This window comes from Mustela erminea, chromosome 8, assembly GCF_009829155.1.
Source record: "Mustela erminea isolate mMusErm1 chromosome 8, mMusErm1.Pri, whole genome shotgun sequence".
NCBI lineage: Eukaryota > Metazoa > Chordata > Mammalia > Carnivora > Mustelidae > Mustela > Mustela erminea.
This window is the reverse complement of record NC_045621.1, coordinates 11,084,847-11,100,575: the sequence shown is the minus strand read 5'-3', so window position 1 is coordinate 11,100,575 and position 15,729 is coordinate 11,084,847. Positions and strand designations below refer to the sequence as shown.

The 15,729-nt window shown below is 39.0% G+C and overlaps 1 protein-coding gene across 9 annotated transcripts in view; it reads left to right on the top strand.

The window, feature by feature from the left end:
- SATB2 (SATB homeobox 2) overlaps positions 1-15,729 on the top strand; it is a 198,631-nt gene that overhangs the window by 122,930 nt on the left and 59,972 nt on the right. For all 9 annotated transcript variants that reach the window (XM_032354415.1, XM_032354413.1, XM_032354414.1 and 6 more), the window contains one exon: positions 1,183-1,655. In XM_032354415.1, coding sequence (XP_032210306.1) covers positions 1,183-1,655 — 473 coding nt within the window. The remainder of the gene's footprint in view (positions 1-1,182; positions 1,656-15,729) is intronic.

Genomic DNA, 15,729 nt, shown 5'->3' with positions numbered 1-15,729 from the left:
GTAAGGGTTTAAAACTAGTAATGATGAAGGTTATTTCAGCCTAGTACATTTTCTCCAAGCCAACCTTTGTTTTACATAATAATGTGATACTGAGATTTAGATAAAAATATGATTATGAGGGGCACCTGAGTGGCTCGGTCAGTTAAGCATCTGCCTTCGGCTTGGGTCCTGATCCCAGGGTCCTGGGATCGAGCCCCGCATCAGCTCCATGCTTGGCAGGGAGTTGGCTTCTCCCTCTGCCCCTCACTGGCAGCAAGCTGCGCATGCTTGTTCTCTCTCTCTGAAATTTATAAACAAAATCTTAAAAGAGAATGAAATTTGACTGTGAGGTGATTTGCTCTTCTCTGGGAAATATTCTTGGGAGTGGAAAAACATGTGCCTCATTTTTGAACATATAAGGTACTCACTTTCTTTTTCTTCTGCTTTTCCAGGTTATTCCTTAAATCTTTACTAGTAAAGTACAATAAAATGTAATAAGGAAGATATCCTGGGGGAGGGGAGGGGGAGATCTTACTTAATGGAAAGTCAAGGCAATGTTATTAATATTATGAGATTTTTTTTCTTATCCTAGTGCATATCACTATTATTAACATACCTATTTCTTAAAGAAATATTCCTGTAACAAAGATAACAAGTGAGTAGATAAAAGGATATACTACACGGTACACATTTTCTATGAATGTTCCCATGGTTGTATAATACTTACTATGTGAGATTTTATTAGGAGGTGGCAGTTAATTTGGCAGGAGATGTTGTCCTTGTCATTTCCTGATAACCATGAACTACACCATTAACCACAAACTGCAGAAGATGAGAACAGCTGGTGTTTTTATCACAGAGGGTGATGAGGGAGATGAGAGAGCTTGGGAATATGAGAGGATTAGAATTTATCATGCTTAATGGTTTCTGTCTTGGTTATTCAATATAATGCCCACTTTTAAGAATTTAAGAAAAATGAAGTAAATATTATTATTTTCATATCACCTATGAAAAAATCTAGTATTGACATATTTTGCAGGGAGGGATAACTCACTTTTACTCTGGGGCTTCCAGCTTTGCATGAAAAAAGCTTACGTCATTAATATACCAAATATAGGATAATTCAGTACTATGTATAGTAGCAATAAATTGGTATAGTACCAATGAAAATAATGATGAATTATCATTTTTATCTCTTAACAGTTGAAAGAGTGGAACGAGAAAACCTTTCAGACTATTGTGTTCTGGGCCAGCGTCCAATGCATTTACCAAATATGAACCAGCTGGCATCCTTGGGGAAAACCAACGAACAGTCTCCTCATAGCCAAATCCACCACAGTACTCCAATCCGAAACCAAGTGCCCGCATTACAGCCCATCATGAGCCCTGGTCTTCTTTCTCCCCAGCTCAGTCCACAACTTGTTAGGCAACAAATAGCCATGGCCCATCTGATAAACCAACAGATTGCTGTTAGCCGGCTCCTGGCTCACCAGCATCCTCAAGCCATCAACCAGCAGTTCCTGAACCATCCACCCATTCCCAGAGCAGTTAAGCCAGAGCCAACCAACTCTTCCGTAGAAGTGTCTCCAGATATCTACCAGCAAGTCAGAGATGAGCTGAAGAGGGCAAGTGTGTCCCAAGCTGTCTTTGCAAGAGTGGCATTCAACCGCACACAGGTATGATTAGCTTTGAACTTGGTAATTGGTGGTTTAAGAGTAATACTGAGGACAGAATTGTGACATCTTTTTTATCCCTTTCAAAAAAGTATTTATGGATCTCAGAGCACTCAGGATTAACTAATCATCCTTAGTTTGGGAAATACTGTCATCATTGATCCATATATGACCATAATTAACTAATTTCAGTAGGGTAATGAACATCTGTGAACCTGTCGCCCAACGCAGGACCCAGTGTTACCCGTGACTTGGGCCTATGTGCTTCTCTCTTCTTTTATCTTCTCCATTGGCTTTTCCCCAGGTGCAACCCCCATCTTGAATTTTGTGGTTATCATTCACTTGTGTTTTAAAAACTAGCTCTAAAACTATTTATGCATATGCAGTCTATTATTTGCCTCATTTTTTAACTTCATAAAAAGAGTATCATTAATGTCATAATTTCTATAATTAAAAAAAAACTTTCAGAATATATAAGTTAAAGTTAAGATATTGATAAAATGGTAATGGATAGTTTACTCATATTTTTTGATGTTTTGGGAGTATTACATGTTAATGTAATACTAAAGGATAAAAAAAAGATAAACAGTTTATTTATGTATATCTTGTTTTATTGAGCCCCTCATCTAAAGAGTTTCTGATTCCATAGTCCGGGGTAGTACCTGGAAACGTGCATTTGTATCCAAGTCCCAGATGATTCTGATACCACTGGCCTGGGAGTCATACTTTGAAAACCACTAATTTAGTCCTTATATGAATAACAAAAAAATTAAAATGCTAATCTCAAGGAGCTAATGACCTGGTAATTAAAAAAAAATGTATTTGGATAACGAAAGTAAAATGAGAAGTAATGTGAATAGTGTAGGAGAAGAACTGTGGTTGTAGTGCGTTATAGCTCCATGAGGAACTGGGGGCAGGGAATCCTTACAGGAGGATGAATATAGTGCTTTCAAGAGGACAGTAGGTTGAAGTTTGTCACCCTCCTAATTGCAAGGCAAGAAGCTAAGCTTTATGCAGATGTAGAGATGAAAAAGAGTGGGGCCAACGCATTTGTAAACACCTGACTTCAGTATTAAGATGCTGGAAAGTTAGACCTTGAAGGATAAATGGAATTTAACAGGAAAAGATGGAAAAGAAGGGTATTTTAGGCTAAAGGAATTAATGAGAAAAGTGCCAAGTCAGGCACGTTTGGGAATAGTTGGTAGTCGATAGCAAAGTCAGATAATAAAACTTAAAAGGTGGAAACAGATCAAAAAATGTCTTAGGGCCATGCTAGGAACTTTGAACTTTAATAGGGCACTGGAAACCACTGGAGGTCTTATGTAGGAATATGCTGTGATCCAGTAATCAGAATCGGATCTCATGATAGCAAGAGGGTAGCAATACCATTTAGAAAGCAGCCCTGTGTCCAGCTGAAATGTGTAGAAGTTTTGAACGAGGCTGGTGGTGGTAAAAATAGAGTACAGAGTCAGGAAGCACTGTGCAAATAAAGTTGACAGAAAGTATAACCACCATAATGCCAAGGTTTGAGCCTCGTGACGGAGAATAAATCATAATTACTTCAAGTATCGAGAACATTGAAAGAGATGGTTGGAATAAGTTTTGAGTGATTATTGTGGATTAGGCTGTTTTGACCCTGAAGGGCTGGCCGATTTCTTAAATGAAGGGATGCAGAAGTCATTGAAAATATGAGTTTGGTGCTAAAAAGAGTTTTCAGGGCTGGAGAAAGAGATTAGAAATTTATTGACAGAGCCTGAGATTTAGAGAGTTGGGAAAGGGAGGAGAAAAAACCATCACTACTCCTCTGCCCTGGAAAAGAGACAGAAGAAATGCTGGTAAAGGTGGGAGCAGGTGTGGACGGAAGGTTAAGGAGGTAGTAGTGAGAGCACAGAGAACATGAGCAGAGTTTCCGGGAGACTTGTCCATGTGTGCAAGACTAAGACATCTGGGACCAAGAAGCTTGAACCCTGCCATGAAACTTGCCGATTGGTTGGGAGAGATCTTTGGCAAACTGAGAGTATAATTTCATTAGAGTGGAGAAGGCAGGAGCCAGAACTTAGGAGTTAAGGAGTGACTAACCATTGACGATACAGAAGCAAGGGCTGCAAAATTACTCTTTCCAGGAGCTGGCATTGAAAAGGAGGCCAGAAGTGTGTTGACAGTTTGAATGTGATGGGGCTTCAATCCGAGATCGAAGGAATTACCCAGTAGTTTGGGGACTCGGCTTAAGTTAACAGGCATGAACTAGTGATGGAACCAAGCACTGTGGTTTGGTAAGAGACTCCAGGAATGTCGGAACCAGGGGACTGGGAGAAGGGAAGAAGCACAGTGGGGCTGTGTGAGGTTTGGTGCTGACAGATTAGGTATGGCAGGAGACCAAGAGGGGGAAATCTCTTGCTCCCTTGACTCTTAGCTAATTTATACATTCTATTATTGACAGACTCAGTTGACATCTTTAAAAAAAACGTGTTTGGAGGTTCACAGAGGTCTGCACATGTTCCAGATAGCACCCTGTGACTTCTTTTTTTGACCGAAAGCACTCGAGCAGCATTTGTGCGCGTCCGCAGTTATCTGAACTCGTGTTATGAAAATCTCCGGTTCTTTTGAACCAGTCTGTTGCATGTTATTGCTAAATACAAAGTGGAAGGGTGCATCTTTTAGTCTTTATTTTGCATTGTGTGTGTGTGTGTGTGTGTGTGTGTGTGTGTGTGCGCTTTCATCTATCATTCATGTGCATGAATGGGCATTTCATAGCCAGCCAACATTTTATTGCCTGGTTATATATGCAGTTTGGCTAAGGATAAAACTGAAAGCATGGTTGGATTTTAGAATCAAATACAGTATACATTTCATCCACATAGCACGAAGCCTCAGAGAGGACTCACAGAGAGACTAGATAGAAGACAGACCATGCTGATGTGGGGGCCTGCTCTGCCAAGGCCCTCTGATCTTGGAGGTCTGTCTTGTCCTGCACAGTCCTTTTTGTCTATTTTTATGGATTAATGATTTTTCTTTGGCAGTGCCATCGTTCAAGTGCCAAGTTATAAAAGGTCTAATTGAAGCATGGAACACATTTTATTATTTTCCTCCTGCCATTAAATTTGTAAGATGGCTACACCCAGAAAGGAACATTCACTTTCAATCAACATGAGTTTGAGTTCATGGGCCAGCCTTGAGGATATCAAATGGAAACTGCATAGGAATGTATGAGTATTTCCTTTTAAAATTCTGCTTTTAATTTGGGAAAGCTTTTCATCCCTCTGGGATCATAACCTGTTGTGTATAAAGCCCAACCTAATCAAGGTAGATGGTATTGACAGAATGACATAGTTTGAACTTAAGCTGGAGGTCAGGAGGCAGATTGTTTTTGCTGCATATACTGTAGTCACTAACATCAAGGTTGGACAGCTGGGTTTCACCAGCAGAATCATTAAATGGAAAATATGGTGTATTATGCTCCATGAAACCAACCATGGATTTTCCAAAAGTTAGGCTTTTTTGAGTGGAATCAGACATTGATGGGTGATATAATGATTTGCTAGCTATAATAAACACAAATTAACTTCATTTATAGAACATAAATGAACAGTTAATCTTTGGCTAGAAAAGAATTTCAACATTTTTTTTTCCTCAAAGCAAACAGGATTAGAACCTCTTCTTTTAGATGGATACCCAAGGATCTGTCTTATATTTAGTTGCTTTACTGATAGGTCATATATCTTTAGTCCACTGAATATTTTCTTTTTTTTTTTAAGATTTTATTTATTTATTTGAGACAGAGAGGCAGAGGAAGAAGCAGATTCCCCTCTGAATGGGAAACCTTATGAGGGGCTTGATTCTAGGACCTCGAGATCATGACCTGAGCTGAAGGCAGATGCTTAACCAACTAAGTCCCCAGGGCTCCCCCACTGAATATTTTCTAATAGTTTATGATCTCTATTACTCATTTATTACCAAATTCAAGAAGAAGCAACTCTATTTGTCACCCTATAGTTCACATTCCTTGTTTTGTGCTTAATGATTGGACTAGTAATAACCAGTAATTAGAGAGGGAAAGTGTCTGTGTATAGAAAAAAATCACATGTATAACATTCATAAATGAAGCTAAAGCTAAAAAAAATAGACATCAGGACACCTGGGTGTTTCAGTCGTTAAGCATCTGCCTTTGGCTTAGGTCATGATCCCAGGGTCCTCGGATGGAGCCCCGCATCGGGCTCCCCACTCTGCGGCAAGCCTGCTTCTCCTTCTTCTCCCACTCCCCCTGCTTGTGTTCCCTCTTTCACTGTGTCTCTCTCTGTCAAATAAAAGAATAAAATCTTAAACAAATAAAAAATAAAGCATCAGCCTAGTTTGTCATGTTTGAAACTTCCCGATGAAGAGCTCAAATTCATAATAAACAGCATTTGAAAATGCCACTTTTCCAAAGAGAAACTATTAATGACTGTTTCTATCTGATCCTTTGCCCCTGTGAGGATATCATCTGGTGATAGAAAATAGCACAACTGAGGGAATAGCGCTATATTTCCAAGAGCTTGCTTTAATACATTTTTATGTTAATCAGTGTGTCCTGAGATCCTGCGGCACTAGGATAGCACGTCTTCGGCTTGGGCTCGAGATGAGGGAGTTCTAGATGCAGGGTATAGCAGAGCTTCATTGACTGTGCCGACCAGATGCTAGAAGCCTGTTCTTGTCATTAGGACCTTACGTAAAATATATTCTGAGCACCATCCCTTTCTTCTTTATTAGTCTTTTGGAGGAAGAGGTTAACCCCACTTTTTGGGTCTCTGAGGATTTTATGACAAATGAGACATAAGATGTGTTCTGACCTGGTCATTTCAGGCAGTCCTGTGGTCTATTTCTAAGCGCTTCTGTTACGTGTGGTCACAGAGTGAGGTGGTGTGGTCAGTACACCTGAGGAGGCTGAGGCAGATGACATGCCTGCTCTCTTTTTGGCTTTCTAATTCCTACCTTCTGTCCCCGTACATTTACTCCTAGAAGCTAGCAACTGCTACTCAGCTTTTCATTCAAAGGACTTTCCTCAGGCTACTGGATTTTGCTTTCCTCACACTGACAGACAGCTGGAAATACTTACCCAGTGTCTGACAGGTGCAGGAGGACGAACGTCCAGCTCCCCTGCCTGGGGACAGGCAGCAGTAGGGACAGCCCGGAAGTGTGGCTTCTCTTCCAGAGCTGTCTGCGGAGAGGCTGAGGCGGGGACTGCCTGGTCTTCCTCCTTCCCTGCCCCTCCCATGCCCTCATCAGTTTCCCTCCGAAACACTTCCTTAATAAATCCCTTGCACAGGGATCTCCCTCAGGATGTGCTTCTTATCCCAGATCATGGATCAGGCCACTGCGAGTCTAAATCGGCTTTGGGGCCTATCGTGGGGTAGGAGGTTGAATGAAACTGACCTTCAATATTATGCCTCCTACCTTCCAAATCTAAAGTCACACGGCACTGTGGGAACAGTACAGATGTTTTACTGGCCTACTTTCTCTTGAAAATATTGTCACTATTCTTATTTTAAACATAATTCAGTGGACTGATACTGATATTGTCTAGATTTACTTACAGATAGTGAATGTGAGGGAGAAAAAAAGAAAGAGAAAAAGAGGGAATGAGACTGAAACAGACACTGGATTTGAAGCCCTGTGAAATCTTCCAAACTTAAACTAAAACTACCCTTCCTGAGTCTGAGTCTGAATTTCGTGATGCATGTGAGTTTCTGAGTAGCTTTGCTCCCTTGCCCTTCCTGTCTTCAGTGCTCTGTCAGTGATGCACATGGTGTTTGTAGGACTAATAATTTCTAGAAATAATAGGACCCGTGCTCTATCTAGTTTCTTTTTTCTTTTTCCCTTTCTTCTCTTTCTCCCTCTCTCTCTCCTTCCTTCCTTTTTTTTTTTTTTAAAGATTTTTACCTTCCTTTCTTTTGTGATTCATTTTCTCGTGCTTATTTCCTTAATTTATTTAGAGTTGGCCTACTCTCACTTACTAGGCTTATGGACATTAAATATGTTGCTTGTCTATTCACTGTGTTTCCATTTGTGCTTTTTGACAGTTTGATTATGAATCCTAACTTTGAATGTTGTTTTGCCCTGTGGCATTTTGTGGACTTAAAAAAAAAAAAATCAGAGGCTTGTGACACTATGAAAAGGTTTATGACCGTATTTTAAAAGACTTACTATTAGCAAGGAATGGTTGTGGGATGCCCACTGACCTATAACAAGGATGGTTTCATAAAATATGTACACTGACTCTTCCTTAATAGATTAACTATTCTCTAATTTATTTAAAAATCCAATGACCTACATATTCACATGCTCAGAAATCCCCCATTTACTAACATAGTTTCTCCTCCGAGACCTTCCATCTGAGTAAATCTGTTAAATGAAGTAGAGGAAGCTTTGATCCAAACGAGGCTAAATCCATTGGAACGGATGCCCTGCCCCACGTGAATGGGAGCATTAGAATGTCAGAAAAGGGAAATTGGGTGTGACACGTCCCATCTCTGTGTTACTATCCCCTTTCCTTGACAGTAGAGGTCAGGAAATCCCCTTATACAAGGAATCAGCAGTAAGAACTTTCTACAGTTTGAAAATCAGACTTTTGCCACATTCATTATTCATAGCGTAGAGTTATTTTTCTTTTTCCTCTGGCAGATTACATCATAACTCAGAAAGTTCAGGTCCATTTTCTGTTTCAGGTAGTTCTCCTGAGCCAATTCTTAGAAACATGGTTTCAGCAGAAGCACAGATGTGTTTCACACAATGTGCTATTCTGTAACTGTAGGCCCCTAATTTTGTATCTTGCTCCTTCTTCAGTTTGATGCAAAAGTCACCAAGTTACACAGTTTGCAAGCTTTTGTCAGACACCTTGCTTGAGATAATTCCTCATCGTGGTCTTATCTCATAGAGAAAAGGATTTTAAAAATCCTTTGGGAAATCATTTGGTTGACCTGTCCTTATGGGACTATTTTTTATTTTTTATGAGACTTTGTAAAGAATCTGCTGTTTACTCATCAAAGCCACATCATCTGAAGAAACTTTAAGGCCAGGGTCATAAATACAATTTTATGAAGTGACTCAGCAACTGGAGAATGTTTTGAACAGATTGGAAAATTAGATTGAATATTGTATCAGGAAAGTTGGCAGTGAGGTCAATGGCTAGAAATGTACATGTCTGTGTGAAATGACATGGATTTTGCTTTTAGGCTTTATTGGCACCATGTTTATAATAAATGCATGCCTATATTATTAAGGTCAAAAGTGTCTAAGGACTTGCTAAGCACTATATTTTGAAGTGGCACAGTTAGGAAGAGATATGTAGCAACAGTGTGAACATTTTAGCAACCAAAATATTTGGAAATCTAAACTTAAGTGCATTACCAGTCAATTTGGGGGAGAAGAAAGTCTTGTGTTTGATTTATACATATTGTTGGCCAAAGATAGGCTTGATTTAATTACACGTACAGTTTATGTTTGTAGAAAACTTGACCTTTAAGATATTCAGAATTATTTCTCGGCCAACCTCTCGTCCCAGCCATCATTATTTCTTACTATGCAGTAGAGATACGGGCGCTGAGCCAGTCATCCAGGAATAGAACACAATGTAAACCCAGGGGTCTTGACTCCATGGTCCAGTGAGCTGGTTATAAAATGACAAGGAAACCTGTGAGAAAAAGGAAGTCCATCCACTGAAAGATGGCCTTTAAATATGAAATGCCGCAGATCAGGCATGAACATGTTATTGGGTTTTGAAGCAAATAATACAACCTCTTTTGATTTCAACATTAAATTAATAAAGTAGGAAACGATGGCCCGCTTGCTTCATAAAACAGGCGCTCTTTCATTTCAGAGCCACTGGCGGGAATTCGAAGATTTAAAGATTGGAATAATATTAATATCTCTCAGGATAGCAGTGTCTCAGAGTTCTTGGATGGCTTAAGGATGGCCCCTAGCTAGTGGTCTCACAGTAGTTCCTGTTGTACATATAAGAGCTATCATTAATTAGCACCTTTTGGACAATTCCAATGGAGAAGGATGGAGGAGATACTGGCTTTGTGTTCTGGGTAGAGAGTAGGTTGACTCAGTAACTGTCGAACATCTGTAACCCTCTCCTTGTTCCTAAATCTACTTGGAAGGAGAGTTTTGTGTAAAAGAATATATAAAGACACTCCCCTCTTCACAAAAGTGGCACCGAAGAGTCAGGAAACAAAGATGATAGTACGATGTTCTGTCTAGTCCTATCCCTGACCAGTGTGCAAAGTTCTTAAAAATTAGTTACTGAAATAATTATAGAAAAACTCTAGTTTCTCCATGTTAGCTTAAAAAAAAAAAAAAAGGCTGCCTTCTGGGGATGGTTTTATAAGTTTTTGTCAGTATTTTCTAACAAGGAGTGATCGACTCATTTCATACAGATGTGGAATCTCTCTCTTCAATAAGGACTTTCTTTTATCTCCAGTGAGTGTATCTCAATATAGACCTGTATTTTAAGTGTAAAGGCCTATTTTAGTGTTTAACTAGTCTCCTTTGGTCCTAGGTGATGTTTGCAATTAAAGTAGAATTTTTCTAGAAGAAATACAAGGACCACTAGCTTTACATCCCATTATTTATATACTTTTTCACCATTGTTTATTTAAAGTAATAAAAAAACATACAAGGAGTGTTCCTTTCATGGTCATTGATTGAAATGATGACCATTTGGCCTGGGGTTAAGTGCATGTTTGTTCAAATAAAGCAAATTAAATTTAAAGGCCAGAAATGCTGTGAGAAAAATATAACTGAGTCAATTTGAAGTCACTTGGAGATTACAAGGTTGTTTACATTCTGTCTACAAGATTTGTACCTAAAATTATCATTGTAGACTACAGCATTTACTGTCAGACTTCTCTGACTGCAGTACCCAATGAGAAGTACTTTGTACATCACGAGCTGGTACAGACACTCACACATGTGCTCATACGTATGTGTGTCTATCTTGAGCTCCATTTCATTTTCACCATTTATTTATCTATATGTTTCCAAGGCAAAGTCTTCTTGAAGGGAAAAAAAAAAGCCTTCATCAAATAATACTTGTATCATGTGTGAAGTACTCTGGTAATTTCCAATCTATTTAACTGTATTTCATTATAAAAATAGTTATGATGTATTGAAATAATTCTGTCATCCACTGATAATTGTGACCCTTATTTAAACAAAAATGCAAATGAAGGCTTTTCTTTAAATGACTACAGAGTTACTTAAAGAAGAAAAGTTGTTTTACTTTCCTGAAGTATAAAATGAATATCTTGGTTTAGTGATATGCTGGATATCCATGTGGTCCTTCCACTTTATATAATCAATTAAATTTTTCTTTATATTATCTTCAGTCCCAAATAATTTTAAATATTCTCCTTTCTGAAATGTATTCTTTACATTTTCTGCCTTCTGTATGGGAAGGTTTCAGTGAAATGTAAGTGGAGGGCCTTGAAAACTTGAAGTCGCAAATTCAGAATAAGAATTGTATTTTGGTATTAGTTCTGTATTTATTAATTCATTCATTTAACAAATATTTGTTAAGCATTCAGAGACTGTGGTAGGCATTATAATGGAGGCTAACATTTATTGAACGCGTGTATCAGGTACAGTGGCAAGCTCTAGGGAATCCTATGTGGGAAGTACTATTACTCTATCAGTTTTACCGGTGAGGAAACTGTGCCACAGGAGATTAATTAATCCTTATCCAGTTGAAGCCCGGTTTTGAGCTCAGCAATTTTGACCTCAGAACTCACATTCACAACCACTTTAGTCTTAATTATTTCTGTTATCATAGGGCAGAAGATGAAAGACACAGTCCCCTCTTCAAGGAGGTACGAGGGGTAAACAAGCTTTCAAACCAGTAATCCCACCGTGGCGTAATAAGTACTGGGACGTGTTGCCTGCGCTGCATGAGAAAAGATGTTTTTGACCTTGCAGGTGATTGGAGTTAATGCAGAAATATTTCATTAGGGGAAAAAGTGTTTTTCAACTGTTTGAGGGACAGAGACCACTCATATATTAACAGACTGCTTTACTTTTTATATCTGAATGCATTTGATACATTTGAGATATAAATATTCACTGAATGTATGTTTTTGGTTTGTTTTGTTTTGTTTTTGGAAAGCACTATTTTTGCCAATGTTTTGACAAAGTAGCCAAAGCTAGTAAATTTTGTGGGCAGTTCGCCAACAGTTGTTTCACACAATACACATAGAAACTAGAAATAACCAGGGCCCAGAACTTTGTGAATGCAATAGTCATGTGCCAGGTGCTTGAGATGTTAGTAGAAACCACGTATGTGCCCAGAGCTGAGGACACCGCTGGTAAATGTTTTCAAAGGGAACCTGTTCATTTCTCTATTGGCTTTTGCTTCTTGGGTACTAGTGTGTTTAAAAAATTTTGATTTAGATTGCGCAGAGCCCCCCATTCTGGTACCCAAGATTTTCTAAAGACAAGAAGGGGAGGGGGGACATTTATCTCATTGCATCTATCTTTGCATTGAGTAGGTAGGTAAAAATAAGAAAGTTGCCAGAAGTCTCTTTTTGGCTAAGTTCCTCCTTTGTATGTGCTCAAGAGTGGCTTGGACAAGGGGGTTGCGGTTAAGAGAGCCAGACAGTTTTGGTTTTGCGAATGGTTTTGCTGTACCCATTCGTCGCGTGCTTACTGCATTCTGATGTGTCGGGGGGCACAAGTGAAGTTTTACTACGTATGTCAGGAAGAAAGGTGTCTTGGAGGGAAGTGTTTCATTCAGTAAATTGCAGATTTAGAGTACATAAAGTATTTGTTCTGAAGTGGAGTCTGCGTGGCCCAAAATTTCAGTTTCCATTATCTTCGTGTTTAGAGGCGATGGAATGAAAAGATCTCGAGTGCAATATGTGGTCCACCAGGGTCTGTTGCTGGCTGTTCAGAAAAATGGAAAAAAAAACGCATTTGGTGCATTCTTAGAGCCCTGTGTTCGTGTATGTTCCCAACTAAGCACAAAGTGTACAGATTCTGCTCCCAAGGAATTTACTGTATGATGGGAAGAAGAGGATTTATAGTAGCACAATGTGAAAGATGGTTAACAGTGCCATAAATAGGAGGTAGAACTACTGCCATCTCAGTTCAAAGGAGGGAGAAACTATTGCCAACTGCAGTAGAAATACATATATATACATTTTAGTGCATTACAGTACACATTTCTACAGCAACAACATTTGTCTGCAAATGTTACTTTTGTATATAGCATTTATATTTGCGGAGTACATTAATTCCCTTTAGATGCTCAATTCTATCCACCCCCATCCTACAAAAATGTGACATGCATAGGCTGTCTTTCCTAATAAAGAGATATTGTAATAAGGAGAGGTTTTATTAAACTAATGCAATAACGACATTTTCTTTAAGGATTTAACACATCATTTTTAATAATAAAAATCAAATTGTCATTGTTGTGCCCTGTATACCTTTTATTCAAATCAGCCTAAGTACTCTGGCTTCATGGCTAAGCAGTACTCTGGGGGGTGAAGGGGGGGTGAGTATTTTCAGCATTACACAAATGAATTTCAGCATTTAGCTTCATAGTGGGGTTGTAGATTATGAATATGGAACCCAGGGAAACCTGTTTATATTCGTGAGCAGGGGTAGGGGGGAAATGCCTCTCAGGAGCGTCTAGAAGGAAATGAGATTGGAGATTAGGAAAGGACCAATTTTGTTAGGTCAGCTTTCAGATGGTAAGATGTCAATACTTTCTACAGCCATGCAGCTGATTTTATAGCTTCGATAACTGCGCATTAACCACCAAGGTGTAAGAAAGAGCTCACTTTGTATGATCAGGCTCAGAATTTGGTTATTATTTGATTTACACAAAAGAATACCAGTTTTTGGCTCTCCCATCAGCTGGAACCAGACATTTCAGAACTGTGTGTGAAAAGTAAGGCTAACAAAAAGCATGTAAACGTGAAGAGTGGTGACATGATGAGTAAGATGGGAAGAGTGTCTGTGAAAGCTATTAGGGTTTTTGTTTGTTTGTTTGTTTGCTTGTTTGTTTTGTAATTCAAGGGAAGTGCATGAAGACAGATCATGCTCAGGACAGGATGAAGCATTGGCCGAGATGAGTGACAAGGCCCCTTCCACCTTCCACTCTCTCTATTTTAATCTGTGAAATGGGCAGGGAATGGGATATGTGTATCTTTCAACCTGCTTATTGGTTACGACATCATTTGTTTAAAGCAGTATAGACATATGAACTAATTATATTTTCCGACTCACTACCACGTGATACATATGTTTCACCTCATACATCCTTGAAAAGTTGTAAGTTGATTTCTGAAGATCCTTAAATCGCTTTTATACTTTGTTAATACATCTAACAATAAATAATTAAGATATATTATTAGGAGATGGGGTTTATGTTCTCTAAAATTGATCTTTGTTCAGATTGGAACTCAGTGCTTTCGAACTGTTTGCTTATATGATAAATGAGTATTCTTTCGTTGAGTTACTTTAAAGGTATATGTTACCATAAATATGTGAACATTGCAAGTTACCCTTTATACCTCCCTCTTCAACTGCCACAAACAGAAATGTAATTTACAGAAATGAAAACAGTCTCCAGCTAGCTTGAGGCTTTTTCCAAGGGGGAGCTCTGGGGTTTGCTGGGCCAGTTTCCTCAGTACACACCTGGTGTATATCACTTTAAAAAATAAATTATGCCTCATTAAATTACAATTAAATGGAATCATGATCATTTGTTTTTCTGGAAGGAAGATGTTTTGCATATTGAAAGCCTAATTTGTTGCAGGTGACAAAAAGGCTGAACAGATTATCTAATATCACTTCATTTTGGGGGTAATGTTTGCTGGTTATTTTGCGTATACTCCAGTAGTTCAGAATTATATTAATGTGGACTCTAGTATTTTCACTTCAAAATATCTTCTACTGCTCTATCAGTTTTTTGTACTGTTTGTTTTTTTTTTTTTAAAGCTTTTAAAGAAACAGAAACTTCTCTTGGCATTCTGGACCAGTCATGCTCTTTCTGTTTCTAACAGTGTTTCAACACAGGCCTGTTTCTCCCTTGCTTCTCCGCCTTGGCCTCGTCTCCTCATTATCTCTGCTATATCCATGTTCTATGTGTATTTCAGATTCCAGCCGGGTTAAGTCCCACTTCTTCCGAATGTTTTCCCCGAGTCCTGCACTTGGCAGTACTTCTACTCTCTTGTGAACGGAGCCGGCACTCATTCTCTCTGGAATTTATGACACATGTCAACTTCTACGTTGTGTTTCTATAAACCAACATACAGTGAATTCCTTGGCAGTGGAATCTGTGACTTTCTAATATCCTCATCCCTTTCTGAGGTTCATACCAAATCATAAATAAGAAATGAATTAATAGACTGGTCTGTCATTTTTTGGTAAAAGGTACATAGAGTTTGGGGGTTCCCTAGATAATCATTGGGAGATAGAGCCTACAAAATTACCAGGAGTCTGGGAGATGTGAAGAATGAGTGTCTTGTTAAAATCTAGGCAGTTATGACCTCAACTGTTCCTGCCAGTCTTGGGAAGGCCTGAGAGGCTTGTGCTCAGTATTCCTAGAACCCAGTCCAGGCTCTGGTTCTCTTCTGCTCCATTAAAGAATTAGGGCCGGGGCGCCTGGGTGGCTCAGTGGGTTAAAGCCTCTGCCTTTGGCTCAGGTCATGTTCCCGGGGTCCTGGGATCGAGTCCCACATCGGGCTCTCTGCTCAGCAGGGAGCCTGCTTCCTCCTCTCTCTCTGCCTGCCTCTCTGCCTACTTGTGATCTGTCAAATAAATAAATAAAATCTTAAAAAAAAAAAAAAAAGAATTAAGGGCCCATCATAAGCAATTTCTCACCTGTTTCAGATAAGGCCTCAAGGGCTAGTGCAGAAACTTAGAACTAAACTTTATAGAGCCAGTCGTGGTAATGTTTCCCAAGCATTTCTCAATATCAGCATGGATTTTACACACTAATAATCTGGGGCAAACTATATAAAATGTTGAGGAAATATGGAAATCATAATACCATAAACAAAAAAGCTCATCAACAGAAACTGCAGATTCAGAAACT